The following is a 14,735-nucleotide window of genomic DNA, read 5'->3' on the forward strand; positions in this document are numbered from 1 at the left end:
TGGCACTGAAAGTTGATCTCATCCTTTTGAGTGTACTTCACTTTTTGGGTTGTCATTAACAGAAAGCCACTGCACCAGGACGCCAGTCCATGGCAGCTGGAAGCACCTCCATCTCTTTCACAGATCCCAACCACTCAGGTCATGCAGGAAGAGGCAGAGTTGCTAGCTTCCCTGTACAGTATGTTATGCTCTGGATTAGAGGGAATTCCTTTTCACTTGACTTGCGTAAACTACTTTAATTAAACTGGGTGACACACCAGCATTGCTTGAATAGGCTTGAAAGCTTTTCACTTGCCTTGCATAAACATATAGTGTTTTAAGATGTATTCCATATGTGGGACTAAGACAACGAGGAGATCCAAGATGGCAGCTGCAGCACCAGCAGATACGAGTCCCTTTGGGGAGGTGAAGGCTTCGACTCCATAGCCGAAGATGAAAGTCTGCAGGACGCTGATCAAGGAACCATCAGCATGAAATATTTATCTGTGGGCGAGAGTAAAGGTCCACCTCTGCAGAGAAGGCAAGTAGCAGTTCATATTTAGTCTCCATGTTGGAACGATGTCCCCTTTTCAATACACATAGTATGTATGCTTCAGGGATTGTGCTGTTTTGTTTTTTGTTTTTACATTTACAATGTACTTTGGTCGAAAGGGGGACTTTGGCCTGGACTGGTCATCAGTCAATCACCGGACACATTTGTAGTTTAGATTCCCTGTTTATCCTAAAGGAGGAACATAATCTTATTGTGGTATTTGACAAAGAGGCAACATTTCCCCGGTTGCTGTTGTTGCTAGAGGCCTATTTTATAGTAACCTTTAAACTCAAAGTGACAACATTCATGCTAGTTCTGTTCTCTGTTCCTCCCACAGCAGCTTGTTCGAGGTTCCTGCACCGAGCGGTGTAAGTGACTCGTCCAACACAAATGACCTCTGCAGCGGCGACAGCAGTGGTCGCCAGACAGCAGCCAGACCTCAAACTTTTCCCAGTGTGGTTACCATGGCAACAGCGCCTCCTCCTCATCAGCCACCACCACGGGTGACATTTAGTCAGGCCGCTCCTCCTTTCCCCTTGAAGAAACCCTTTCTTCCCCTTGCTTTGGGCTTGTCTGCATCGTGTGTCAACGCCCCCCAGCCGACGGCACACACAGAAATACAGGACAAGGGCACAAAGAGAGCCTTGGTAACGCCCATGACGCCTCAACCACTCCACATTCAAGGTGCTGTGCTGCAATGACACACACACACACACACACACACACACACACACACGCCCTAATGACCACAGTTACTGCATATGACATAATGCAGCTAATGAGCATGTGAATGTTCGTTCATGACTGCAGCTACCACAATATGTTACAGTTGATGGGGTGAACTGAGGTGAGCTCCCCTCATTGACTTCCTAGTTGTAATGGAAGACGCAGGCCACTAGATGGTAGAAAGCAGCAATAGTAGTTGCTAGTTGCCAGTCACAGCAAACAGTAGTTGGAATTTAGACTCTTGGATTGTGTGCATTTTAGGGTCTTCAGGATGTGAGATTTTACGCCCAGTCTCAGAAATCCGTATCCTTTTTTAATTAAGAAAAAAGCAAATGAAAAAGAATGAAGGTTAACTTCTGAAATATCTTTTAGGATTTCACAAGTACTAAGATTTCCTGAACTCTGCTAACACAGCTGCTAAATTCAGACCTGTTTTCGATGAGTTTCCCTTTTTCAACTATGTCCAATCCAAAGCTCTTGATGATGTACGTAGTATTACCTTTATGAAAATAATACTACTTTTATTGAGACATTTCATTTTGAGAATATAAGCATCTATTTTGGTTGACTTTATAGGTTCTTTATACGGATAAGAATTTTGTGGCATGTGCACCTACTGGATCTGGTAAAACGGTGCTGTTTGAACTTGCCATCATTCACCTGTTGATGGAGACTTCAGAGCCCTGGAGGGATGTCAAAGCTGTATATAGTAAGCTTGTTTTTGCAAACCTTTCTTTAGAATGTTGAGGAGAATGATATGCGAGTGATGGACCGTTTACATTACCAATGTCTACTTGTGTTTGTTTTTTAAACATTGAGGTCTTGAGCTGTTTAAATGTACGTACCTAAAGCACACATATTATCCAGTTGCTGGGTGTTTTGAAAACGATGCAAAACGATTGCTCAAAGGTACATTTATTGTATGTCAAAACATAAACATAAAAACATTCCCACTCACATTCATACCTATGGACAATCTGGAGTGGCCAATTAACCTAGCATGTTTTTGGAATGTGGGAGGAAACCAGAGTACCCGGAGAAAACCCATGCATGCACGGGCAGAACATGCAAACATGCAAACTCCACACAGAGATGGTCGAGTGTGGGATTGAACTCGGGTCTCCTAGCTGTGACGTCTGCGCGCTAACCACTCGACATCACTCTTTATTTTTTGATTTGAACTTATTAAGGATTGTTTGTGATTGTCAGTGGCTCCCATCAAAGCTCTCTGCAGTCAGTGTTTGGAGAGCTGGACGAAGAAGTTTGGTCCTCTGGGGCTCAACTGCAAGGAGCTGACAGGCGATACAGAGATCAATGACTTCTTCGAAATTCAGGACTCCCACATCATCCTCACCACCCCGGTGTGTGACAGTAATGCTACTGAAAGAAAGTGAGTACATGATATAAGGAAGTATTTGTTCGACAGGAAAAATGGGACAGCATGACAAGGAAGTGGAGGGATAACTGTCTGCTGCAGTTGGTCAGGCTCTTCCTTATAGATGAGGTCAGTGTGTTTCTCACACATTGAGTCCTTATGTGTGGGGGTACCCCCCGTTTTAAGACACATGCCAATTTCTGCATTTGAATGCTTGCATCCCTTCGTTTCAAATGTGTTCTTGTAGGTTCATGTCGTAAAGGATGCAACTCGCGGAGCCACTCTTGAAGTGGTAGTTAGCAGAATGAAGGCTGTGCATGCATACAGGACAGCCCAAAACCGAGACACAGGCCTCTCTATGAGGTTTGTGGCTGCGTCAGCCACTATACCCAATATTTCTGATGTAAGACCAATATCAATTGTCTGTATATAACTTGCGTCAAATCCTAATAAATATATTGTTGCCAACGGTGTTTAGGTAGCAGACTGGCTCTCCAGTGAGAAAGGCCCTGCTACGTATTTGGAGGTAGATGAGAGCCACCGCCCGGTGAAGCTGAGGAAGGTGGTGTTAGGATTTCCCTGCAGCCCAAACCAAACAGAGTTCAAGTTTGATTGGTCTCTCAACTACAAGATGGCCAGTGTCATACAGACTTATTCTGACCAGAAGCCTGCTTTAGTGGTGTGTCAGGTTACACAGTGTGCTGTGATGTGAAAAACTGTTTGCTCCTTCCTGGTTTCTTTAAACTCATCAATATTTTGGATCACCAAACTAATTTAGATATTAGTCAATGACAACACTACTGTACAAAGTAAATGGAAACAGTAAATGTGGTGGTGGTAGTGTGATGGTCTAAGGCTGTTGTGCTGCTTCAGGACCAGGAAGACTTGCTGTCATAAATAGACTCCCTTTATTGTCATTGCACAAAAACACAGTAGTGAAATTGCCAACGAAATGTCGTTGCCTGGCTCCCTTATAACAACAGACACAAAAGAAGATAAGTAAAAACAAATAATAATAATAATAATAATGTGGAGAATAAATAGATAGAATAGACACCAAATATGAACAACATAATGTAAAGTGCAGCGTGAACAGTAAATTGCCCAAATAATTTAAATAATTAAAATAAATAATAATAATGTAAGTAAGGCTTATTTGGCATTGAGCAGTCTGATGGCCAGGGGGAAGTAGCTGTCTCTGAACCTGGTCATCCTACAGCGGATGCTGCAGAGCCTTCTCCCCGATGCCAGGCGAGAGAACAGTCCATGCTGGGGGTGTTAACCATGAAAACCAACTTGGGTTCTGCAGCAGGACAATGATCCAAACACACAAGCAAGTCCACCTCTGAATGGTTGAGAAAAAAAAAAAGAATTTGGAGTGGCCTAGTCCCCCGCCTCTCACCCGAACTCAGCTGGGATAGGCTCCAGCTTACCTGCGACAATTTAACCTTGCCTGAATCCTATTGAGATGCTGTGGCATGACCTTAAGGTGCTTCATGCTGGAAAAACCCTCTAATGTTGCTGAATGACAACAATTCTGCAAAGATTAATGGGCCAAAATTCCTCCACAGCGCTGCAAGTTATTGCAAACCCCAGACTGCAGTTGTTGTTGCTAAGACTGGCCCAACCAATTATTGTTTACGTGGTTTACGTGGAAATCACTTTTTCAGCATTTAGGTTTTGTTTTTTTTTTTTCTCCCTTAATAAAACATTTCATTTAAAAAATACATTTTGTGTTCAGTTGTGGTGCCCTTGACTAATATTTACATTTGTTTGATAATCAGAAACAACAAGTGTGACAAACATGCAAAAAATAAGACATCAGGAAGGGGGCAAACATTTTTTCACACCACTGTACGTATGTCTTGAATGAATATCGTTGGTAAAGGTGGTTGACAATATTCTGAACTTCTTTTGTAGTTTTGCTCCACTAGGAAAGGAACCCAGGAGTCAGCTGCCGTTCTGGCTAAGGACACACGGTTTATTATGCCGTTTGAACGCAAGCAAAGGTCTACACTCGTACATAAGTACAGATTCATGCATACAACAACTTGTTTTTTTCAGGTTAAAGTCATTACTTGACCCTCTTGACCTACAGGCTGATGAAATATGCACAGGGCATTGTAGATTCAAAATTGAGAGGTGAATTTTTTGATCATGTTCAACATACAGTATGAGAAGCTCTCGTGTCACAAGATTTCTCGTTCAGAAAAATCTAGGCCTGGGACAACAATAAAATAATTTGACAATTTCCAATTTTAATAGTACTTTTTATGTGTTATTATGTATGTATTATTTGCCTTGTTATGTTGGTTGACAGATACACGTGTTTATAACATTGTTTGTCATATATTTGGTGTCCAGATCTTGTGATGCTCGGCGTTGGTTACCACCATGCTGGAGTTGACGTGTCAGACAGAAAAATGATAGAAAACGCCTTCGCTCTGGGAGACCTGCCTGTCCTTTGTAAGACTGATTGGGAAAAAATATGTCACTTCTGTGCTTCAGCGTCACCATATGTAACGAATAATGAATGTACGTTGCTTTTGAGTAATGAACCCACCAGAAACTGTGAATGGCATCGCTTTTTCAATCAAATGTATTGCGTAGAATGTGTAATCAACTGTATGGTTGTCATTCATTTCAGCTAGACATTAACTGTATTCTGATCCTGTAGTTACCACCCGCACTCTGGCCATGGGAGTCAACCTGCCAGCTCATCTGGTGGTGATCAAGTCCACCATACAGTATACTGCAGGCTCCTGCGAAGAGTACAGTGAGGCTGACCTGCTGCAGATGATTGGCCGGGCTGGAAGACCACAGGTATTGATGCTAGACTTTGTGTATGTGTCTTAAAATCTGTGATCAGTGTCTGTTTCGATATGACGCTGCTTTTCAATGACTTCACATTTCTACTGTGTTAGTTTGACACATCCGCCACAGCGGTCATCATGACCAAAGTGCAAACCAAAGACAAGTACATGAAACTGATGAACGGGGTAGAAATGATCGAGAGCAGGTATTGCATCACCTCTTAGTCAAAGTACCGGGAAAGGCGGCGGTAGTACATCAAGTAATCGTACTAAATGTGATGTGTGACAGTTTGCACAGCCATCTCGTGGAGCACCTCAATGCTGAGATAGTACTGCAAACCATCAATGACGTCAACAGGGCTCTGGACTGGATACGCTCCACCTTCCTCTACATACGAGCACTGAAGAACCCAACACATTACGGTCAGCTCTCGCTCTCAAAACACAACGGCTCCCACTGTTATTGAAAACCTGAAAGTAGTTCTTATTCCAGGTTTCTCTGCCGACTTGGACAAATGTGGAATTGAAGCAAAACTTCAAGGTGGGCTTTGACCTTGTTGAAGATGAGGAATTAGACTTTAAAATCAAATGATGCTGTCCTCTCGTAGAACTGTGCCTGAAGAATCTCAACTCTCTGTCATCTATTGGATTGATCGATATGGATGAGGATGTCAACATTCGACCGACAGGTAGAAACACACCTCAGCACAGAAATCCTACTCCCAATAGGTTTTTCCTTTCATTGCTGTGGTTGTCCCTTTCTGTGTTTATTTGTACGCAGCTGTCTGGCTTCTCTTCATGTCTTTTTCACCATTGTTTAACTCCAAGTTTTACCCTATAATCATTTTGGAGATGACAAGTGAGAAGGACAAGGTCTGTGCTTTCAGAATGTTCTTGTTTGTTTCTGTTTTCCCAGAGGCTGGCCGTTTGATGGCGAGGTACTGTGTCGCCTTTGACACCATGCAGCAGTTCAGAAAAGTGTCTGGCACTGAGAAACTGTCTGACCTGGTAGGTTACCTGGGCAGGTTGACCACTATTACACCTGGGTGATGAATGTCAATATGTATAGATTGATGTGGTGTCGAAGAGCAGAGAGTTCACTGACATCCAGTTGAGAATGAATGAGAAGAAAACCTTGAATATCTTGAACCGGGACAAGAACAGGATTACCATCAGGTCAGGCACAATGGGGGCTATTGCTGGATATAATAGGTGTTCATTATTAAGTTGACATACGTAAACCCACATGTATTTCCCAGGTTTCCAATGGAAGGAAAAATCAAAAGCAGCGATATGAAAGTGAATTGGTAGGTGTATTTGTTCTCTGTGTCTTCTACGTATTAAATGTATATTTCAGTATGGCCTGTGCTTTTGTTTGCTTGTAGCTTGATTCAAGCTCATTTGGGTTCCATCCCAATCCAGGAGTTTAGCCTCACACAGGACACAGCAAAAATCTTCAGGAACGGGTTGCGAATCAGCAAGTGTATGTCGGCCAAAGGCAACAGCAAATTAGCTTGGCCTTTCCAAACGCGCCCTAACTTGGTTCGTGTTTTGACTCTAACCAGGCCTTTTTGAATTCCTGAGTCAGAATTCCAAGATTGGGTTCAGTGCTCTGCTCAACTCTCTGATTCTGGCCAAATGTTTCAGAGCCAAGCTGTGGGAGAATTCACCTTATGTTTCTAAACAGCTTGACAAGATAGGTGAGGACATCTCTCAATGGCAATTGTTGTGTAGCGAACATTGAAATACTTTAATGCTGCTTTTCAGGTCAGACCCTTTCAATGTCTATGGCCAATGCTGGACTCATCACATTCAGCAAGATAGAACAAACCAATGCAAGAGAGATAGAGCTGGTCAGTCTCTTGTCTATCTTTGAAAAGACCCGCAAAATGTATCCCTCTACAGTTTTTCACTTTCTTTTTTTATAGCTCAGCAAGGTCTGTGATACAGCTTTTTACGATGGAGTATGAGGGCCACATTGGGAAAAATCTAGAATACAGTTATTCTATTTTTTTTTTTTTGAGAAAAAAGACACAATATTACAAGTATAGAGTCTAAAATGTACAGTGAAAAAAGTTGTGTTATTACGTGTCGTACAAAATAGAGCATGGCTCTTGAAGGGGAACTGCACTTTTTTGGAATTTCATTCACAATCCTAATATGAAACATGAACACATTCAGTATTTCTTTCCCTTTTCTGTGCATTAACACACAATGAAACAAGTTCATTTGAGCTAACTAACACAAGCTGAGCTAACTAGCACAACATTGGGACACACGTATTTTGAATATGAAGACCTCACAATGTTGCATGGTTTGATATCCATGCTGTGATCATGCATTAACACGTACACTGATGATAACATGTTATAATTGCAGTATCTTTTGATTTCAAACACTGCCAAAACTACTTTCTCTGTGCAATTTACAACTTTTTTCTCTTAAATTAAACTTTCTCATAAATTTACCATTTTATTCTCGAAATGTCAGGTTTTTTTTTTTTTTTTTGAGTAAATCAGAACATGTCAAAATATGTTCGTTTTTATATTAAACAAACAATGATTTCAGTGTCATTTGTTAAGTTTATGACAAATTATGTCAAATTTATCGCCACATTTTAACATCATAGGAAGAGGTAGTGTCAAAGTGGAGCCATGCCGCTGATGTCGGCACAAGGAAACCCAATATCAATATCCCAGTTGCAGTGATTGCACTTGCACAATGAGCTAACATGTTCATTCTTATTCATAAGCAGAGTGGCGCAGCGGAAGCGTGCTGGGCCCATAACCCAGAGGTCGATGGATCGAAACCATCCTCTGCTAAGAGTTTTTTTTTTTATGTTACTTGTGGCAATTCTGACAATGTATACTCACACTACGCAACCAAGGTTGCTGCTCTCTTCAATTATTTGCAAGCCGGGCAATCACATTATTTAACTGATTGAGACGAACCTTAATGTTCTTGCTCAGCAGTGGTTTTCATCTTTCATCTTTTTTATGGTGAAGTCATGAACACTGACCTTAACTGAGGCCAACGAGGCCTGCAGTTGTGTCTTTTGTGATCTCTTGGATGAGCTGTCACTGAGCTCTTGAGGTCATTTTGGTTGGCTGGTTCACCACAGTTCCATGTTTTCACCATTTGTGAAGAATGACTCTCACTGTGGTTTGCCGGAGTCCCAAAGCTTTGGAAATGGCTTCACAACCTTTTCTAAACTGATCAAGTTTCATTTAAAAACTGCATTTTGTTTTCAGTTGTGTTGGTGTAGAGCAGAGGTAGGGAACCTATGGCTCGGGAGCCAGGTAGGGCTCTTTTGATGACACTATCTGGCTCTCAAGCATTTCTTACCACAATAAAAATGTATTTTTGCTAACATTTTAAAGTAAACATCACAGAAATCACTGTTAAAAATAATATTAAAAATCAAAACTTTCTTATGCATTTTAATTCGTCCATCTATTTTCTACTGCAATACGTCCGACCATATCCATCTTTCCTGATGATATTTTCCAGGTCAAACACCAAAACTTGATTATTACTGGGTAATGCGGTAGTCTACCTCGGTCATTGAGATGTCAAAAAAACATGTAGATGTAAACTTTCCTCCTTTAGTCAAATAGCTAAAGCTGCAGAACCAAGCCTTCTGGTGAAGATGGCCAAAAGAATGAAATACGTGTACTGAATACGGTTCAAAACTATGCAGCAGCAGAAGTTGCATTAATGGCAGCAAGTATTTGATTTATTATTAGACACTGCGCTGCTCACGAAAGTATGCTGGCCACACCCCATTGGCGTGGGGTAGTGTGCCTGGTCTACGTAATTAGAGCCCATTATATCTAAAACTGTTGGTCTTACATAAAAATGCACACATTTTATTGCATTCAAAATGTATATGGCTCTCACAGATACACATTTTAAAATATCTGGCCTTCATGGCTCTCTTAGCCAAAAAGGTTCCCGACCCCTGGTGTAGAGTAAAATTTTAAATTGGTTTGATGATCTGAAACATTTAAGTGTGACAAACATGCAATGCATTAAGAAATCAGGAAGACATTTTCATACAACAACATAGTTAGATAAATACTACACTTTGTGGGTGGATAAAGTGCAGTCAATTGTTGTGTTGTTTTTTTTTTTTTTTGCAGATTCTCAACAGACATCCACCATTTGGAAACCAAATCAAAGAATTTGTCATGCACCTACCAAAGTACGAGGTCACCTTGGAGCAGGTAAAAAGTGTTGCAAAAAGTGCAAAGACACCACAGTGCATGATTTCTTCAGCTGTAGTTGCACTCTTACTTTTAACTTTCTCTCAAGTTAATATTGTATTTTTACAGCTGCCGAAATATAGCTCAAGTATAGCTGAGATCATTGTGAAGGTGAATCTCAAAAACCAAGCGCAACTGCTCTCCAAGAGAACAGCTCCGGACCACCACTATGCGTCCCTGATCATTGGAGACTCTGACAACAATTGTGTCTTTTGGCAAAAATTCACGTGAGGATGAAATTAAATTTGTAGTACAAATCGTAATGCTGACTTTGCAATATTATTGAATGAAATTCAATAAGGACAAGTGGAGTCGTCAGTATTTTTTATTTTCCAGTGACCTGACACTGTTGAAGTGCAGTTGCTGGTCAAAGAAGATCGAGGTGGCAAAGGCGTTAAAAGGAGATGAGATCAGCGTTAATCTCATCAGCTCAGAATATGGTAAACATTCCAATATAACGAGCAGCAATGCAGCAGTTGCTGACTTCATGATTGGACCGGATTGTCTTTTCCGCTTTCTGCTCTTTTCCAGTTGGCATCGACATCCAGCAGAAATTCAATGTGTATTACTCTGGAGCCCGCAGGTTTGAAACGGATTTTCTGTACAACGTGTCATATCACTCTGCTGGACAAAGGCTACAGCAGTCATCAGCAAATCCACAGTGTGTTGACAAAGCTGCACCTCTGAAGGGAAACACCACATCTTCCACACAGCAAGGTGCTCCACACATGATTTATATATTCATATAACTGAAGATTTTCTTTCAACATCTTTCATTGTTTCAATGCAGCTTCAGATGGTGGTAATAAAAGACAGTGTAACCACCTCTGCAAGAATAAAGACCAGTGTGGCCATGACTGCTGTAAGATGTACAGATGGAATCAACCATCTATCAATGTATCCCACCGACTGTAAATCCTTCATCTGCCCCTCAAGGTAAAATAGGTGTAACTGTGGCAAGAAAGAGGATGACCAACCAAGAATCTGGGTTTTCCTTGTATTTGAGGGATCTGAAGAATCGGTGTGACACACTTTCACCCACTCCTGTCAAACGACTGAAGGTGAGGCGATGACAAGACGGGGATATGGGGATTTAATGCAAATGTACACTCTAATAGGTTGACGCAAGGAAAGAACAGTATGTACTGTACGGTAATCCCTCGTTTATTGTGGTTCATTTGTTCCAGACCTGACCATGATAAGTGAATTAGGATTCTTTCATTTTCTACCGCTTATCCTCACGAGGGTCGCGGGGGTGCTGGAGCCTATCCCAGCTGTCTTTGGGCGAGAGGCGGGGTACACCGTGGACTGGTGGCCAGCCAATCACAGCGCACATTTAGACAAACAACCATTCACACTCACATTCATACCTATGGACAATTTGGAGTGGCCAATTAACCTAGCATGTTTTTGGAATGTGGGAGGAAACCGGAGTACCGGGAGAAAACCCACGCATGCACGGGGAGAATATGCAAACTCCACATAGAGATGGCCGAGAGTGGAATTGAACTTGGGTCTCTTAGCTGTGCGGCCTGCCCGCTAACCATTCGTCCGCAGCTTATGTAGGCAATTATTAATAATAATAGGTTGTAGTCACTCACAAAACAGTGCTGATTTATTAGTATATTTTGAAAAAACATGCTAGATTTGAGCTGGCGAGGGATGTCTGTACTGGCAAAGAAGTGGCGTGTTTGTTTTCTCACTAGATGAAAATGAATGAGGAGTCCATGAGTGTCAACATGCAGTTGTTTTCATGCAAAGCTAAGAAACTGCACGCTGTATCCAGGTGATTCCTGCAATCTTCTTGAAATAAAATGCCAGAGGGTGTCGTTTCATTGTTTCTATCATGTTTTATGCAGCGACGTGTATACCAATGCTCCCACTGAGACAAAAACTACAGAAGATTGTCCACAATATTCACATAGTTCTAATCAGAATGGTATAGTTTCCTCCTCAAAATTCCTCTAATATTTTGTCATTGCGTGGTTAATGACATGTTCTGTGACCACATTTTATGCATCGTTTTTAGGCGCTGCTGTTGTAGACACGCACAGAACAATGGAGGCAGTCCACACTGACACTGCAGATCATATGCATCAAGGTCAATAAACACCCTAACTAATTTAGCCCAAGTACAAAACATCCAGTCAGTCATTTGTTTTAATTGTTCTACAGGTTCCAGTGGGTGGAGGAATGCTGTGAGTGAAACCTAAACGGCTCGTGAACGCAATGAAAACAGCCAACTCTGTACATCTCGTGTTGTCTCATAGAGACCCTGGCAAGTGTCCCGACAGGCCAACAATGACACACTGTCACAAATACCAAGTGTCAGCTTTGACCTGGGAAATGATTGGGACGACTGGAGCGATTTTGATGACGAGAACCTGGTTCATGCCAGCGACACATCACAGAGCTTATGTGTCCCTGACACGGCTGAGTGCAGCATAACAGGTATCCAATACACATTGCTATTTATAGTCACAGTTAGCTCAGGTTGAAATTAATGGGCAGATTGGTCTGTTTTTTATACACTTAGCGGTACAGCGGAACCCTGTTTTTTTGGCATTCATCTGTTCCAAAAAGTCCAAAACACACAAAAATTTTACAGAGAATAATTATAGTTTTACATGCAGAAAACAATGCAAAAAAGCTTACGAATGAAATTGATAAATAAACATTTAACATCACTTTTATCTGTATTGTAGACTTGTTGGTGAACACTGCAATGAGTAGAGGGAGCTGTTCATTTTACTGTCTGTGTTTTATGAAAGATATACAGTACATAACCCACAGACAGAAAATAAAGATGAATAAAGGATTCCCTGGCTGGAATCTGTCTACAGTGTCCCATCTCTATCTATGTATATATATGAACCACTATCCATTCGTCACAGAGACCAATACATGGATATTTTGTATGGCCACTCGATTCCACTGACATGAGGGCAAATAGTTTAGTTAAGGCGTCCGATAGCCAAGACATTTTTGTCGAAAACCGAGGTACCGCTGTAACTAAAGTAAGTCACACTATTTCCTGTAGCACAATAACATAAGACTGAAATTCATGTTTGGATGTGCAGGTTACGTTGCTCCATCACCACGCATAACCAATGTCAGGCCCCCACTCAGGTAAAAAAACAAAAAACAAACAAAACTGATAAGTAGCTGAGAGATGTTTTAACTGATGGTGTTTTTTTTTACAGGTCCATTTCCCAGAGAGCATTAAACAAACCCGAACCCTCACACATCACAGGCAGACACGAGAACCAAACAAAGGTGTGTGCATGTAGCGATGCAGTACACAGGACAGTTAGACAGGAAATGTATTGTCTTGGTTACCCTAATGCAGGGGTGGGCAAACTTTTTGACTCGCGGGCCGCATTGGTTTAACTAAATTGACGAGGGGCCAGACTATTATGTTTTTTACACGTAACTGTCCACCTGGAATGATTGTATCTATAAAAGTGTCATGCAATCTGCTATATGTGCAATTTGAGGTCATTCATTTGATGTAAAGTGCGTTATAAATTAAATTAATTATTATTATTATTTAAATATTATTATTTTATGTGAGTGTGAATGGTTGTTTGTCCATATGTGCCCTGTGATTGGCTGGCCACCAGTCCAGAGTGTACCCCGCGTCTTGCCCGAGGACAGCTGGGATGGGCTCCAGCAACACCCGCAAATGAATGAATTAATATTTTTTTATATGTTTTATTAATTTTTTTTATTTTTTTTTTTTATTGTGCTTGTGTCCCTTTTTCAGGAGCACTTTGTAAACAACAGACCACATCAAATAACAATATTGATAAAACAGCTACTTCAACCATCAAAAGGTTGGCTCAAGCCATGATGCCAGGTTGTACGATAAATTTCAATGAAATACTTTAAAAAGAACAGGCGGGCCATATTCAATCACTTGGCGGGCCGGATGTGGCCCCCGGGCCATAGTTTGCCCACCCCTGCCCTAATGGAAATTTTCAGAGTATTTTAAAATCTGTAAACAAAATCTGTCTCACAAAACCCTGACAAATGGAATTTCCCTTAATCCAACTTGAATGATTGTGTTCTTGTGCAGAGTAAAGGGATGCCATTAACGGAACCAGAAAGAGAAACTTCAACCTGTGTGGCTCCACTTCTGCAGCGATTTGATTTCTTCTCAACAATGAGCGTGCCATTGGATACCGCCATGATTGACAACAGGTAGAGACGTGACGTGAGATTTTGACTGACTACCACAACCGATTAACTCCCTTCGTGTTCATTTTACTCTTGTTGTGCCTCCTTATTTGCAGCACCAGCACCAAAGAAGAAGAAGCTTTTGTAGGGATATTTGATGGTATATTTTAGAACTTCTGGATGACTAAATGCTCTTAAATGCACGTTGCAGGTTGGGGTTCCTCGTCTCATTGTTAACTTTGTTTCTTCTATGTCAAAGGAGTCAGTACAGTGTCAATATGTATTACATTGAAGCAGGATGTTGGATAGAGAATGTAAGGCGAAATGTTAATGTTTACTCCTCAAGAAGTGCACAGCACAAGTAGTGCTTACATGATATTTATTAAAACACTTAAAGATGTGGCATCCATCCATTTCCTATGCTGCATAATATCATTTAATATCATGTAATTTGAACTTAAAATATAAGGGTTGTATCAAATATTTTAGACCAGGGGTCGGCAACCTTTACTATGAAAAGAGCCATTTCACCCACTTGCCCACTAAAGAAAAATAGCCTGGAGCCGCAAAACGTTGTATGTTTAAAACAATATTGGAGGGAAAAAAAAAAGACGAGTTGGAGTACTCTTGCTAGTACTGGAGATAAACTTTTGTTTTTAAATGAGCTCTAATTTATTTTTTCAGAATTGTCAAATAACTCATTAATAATAATTAATAATTAATAACTCAAATAACTCAAAGTATTACTCATTTCCCTTCATGTTAACCTGTCAGAGAGAACTGGATAGCATCCTGTCTGCTCATTCAGTCACCAGTCAGAACTCAGTCAGGATGCATTCATGGTC

At 41.1% G+C, this 14,735-nt stretch overlaps 1 protein-coding gene across 9 annotated transcripts in view; it reads left to right on the forward strand.

Annotated features, from left to right (window-relative positions):
* LOC131125016 (probable ATP-dependent DNA helicase HFM1) overlaps positions 1-14,398 on the forward strand; it is an 18,427-nt gene extending 4,029 nt beyond the window's left edge. For 3 of the 9 annotated variants that reach the window (XM_058066099.1, XM_058066100.1, XM_058066098.1), the window contains exons 3-41: positions 63-178; positions 346-520; positions 870-1,216; positions 1,520-1,561; positions 1,673-1,743; positions 1,835-1,967; positions 2,468-2,619; positions 2,685-2,762; positions 2,881-3,036; positions 3,112-3,312; positions 4,554-4,642; positions 4,732-4,775; positions 4,998-5,099; positions 5,311-5,456; positions 5,558-5,652; positions 5,736-5,869; positions 5,940-5,987; positions 6,055-6,135; positions 6,363-6,454; positions 6,516-6,622; positions 6,706-6,753; positions 6,832-6,929; positions 7,012-7,146; positions 7,214-7,299; positions 9,589-9,672; positions 9,781-9,938; positions 10,048-10,151; positions 10,243-10,428; positions 10,502-10,573; positions 10,648-10,772; positions 11,418-11,497; positions 11,571-11,650; positions 11,741-11,812; positions 11,887-11,909; positions 11,982-12,162; positions 12,792-12,840; positions 12,915-12,987; positions 13,790-13,914; positions 14,007-14,398. In XM_058066099.1, coding sequence (XP_057922082.1) covers positions 63-178; positions 346-520; positions 870-1,216; positions 1,520-1,561; positions 1,673-1,743; positions 1,835-1,967; positions 2,468-2,619; positions 2,685-2,762; positions 2,881-3,036; positions 3,112-3,312; positions 4,554-4,642; positions 4,732-4,775; positions 4,998-5,099; positions 5,311-5,456; positions 5,558-5,652; positions 5,736-5,869; positions 5,940-5,987; positions 6,055-6,135; positions 6,363-6,454; positions 6,516-6,622; positions 6,706-6,753; positions 6,832-6,929; positions 7,012-7,146; positions 7,214-7,299; positions 9,589-9,672; positions 9,781-9,938; positions 10,048-10,151; positions 10,243-10,428; positions 10,502-10,573; positions 10,648-10,772; positions 11,418-11,497; positions 11,571-11,650; positions 11,741-11,812; positions 11,887-11,909; positions 11,982-12,162; positions 12,792-12,840; positions 12,915-12,987; positions 13,790-13,914; positions 14,007-14,061 — 4,243 coding nt within the window. In that variant the 3' untranslated portion in view covers positions 14,062-14,398. Of the gene's footprint in view, positions 1-62; positions 179-345; positions 521-869; positions 1,217-1,519; positions 1,562-1,672; positions 1,744-1,834; positions 1,968-2,467; positions 2,620-2,684; positions 2,763-2,880; positions 3,037-3,111; positions 3,313-4,553; positions 4,643-4,731; positions 4,776-4,997; positions 5,100-5,310; positions 5,457-5,557; positions 5,653-5,735; positions 5,870-5,939; positions 5,988-6,054; positions 6,136-6,362; positions 6,455-6,515; positions 6,623-6,705; positions 6,754-6,831; positions 6,930-7,011; positions 7,147-7,213; positions 7,300-9,588; positions 9,673-9,780; positions 9,939-10,047; positions 10,152-10,242; positions 10,429-10,501; positions 10,574-10,647; positions 10,773-11,417; positions 11,498-11,570; positions 11,651-11,740; positions 11,813-11,886; positions 11,910-11,981; positions 12,163-12,791; positions 12,841-12,914; positions 12,988-13,477; positions 13,597-13,789; positions 13,915-14,006 lie in introns of those variants that run through there. The other 6 variants (XM_058066102.1, XM_058066101.1, XM_058066104.1 and 3 more) reach the window with 6 other exon arrangements.
* The last annotated feature ends 337 nt before the right edge of the window (positions 14,399-14,735 follow it).

This window comes from Doryrhamphus excisus, chromosome 3 (genome assembly GCF_030265055.1).
Source record: "Doryrhamphus excisus isolate RoL2022-K1 chromosome 3, RoL_Dexc_1.0, whole genome shotgun sequence".
NCBI lineage: Eukaryota > Metazoa > Chordata > Actinopteri > Syngnathiformes > Syngnathidae > Doryrhamphus > Doryrhamphus excisus.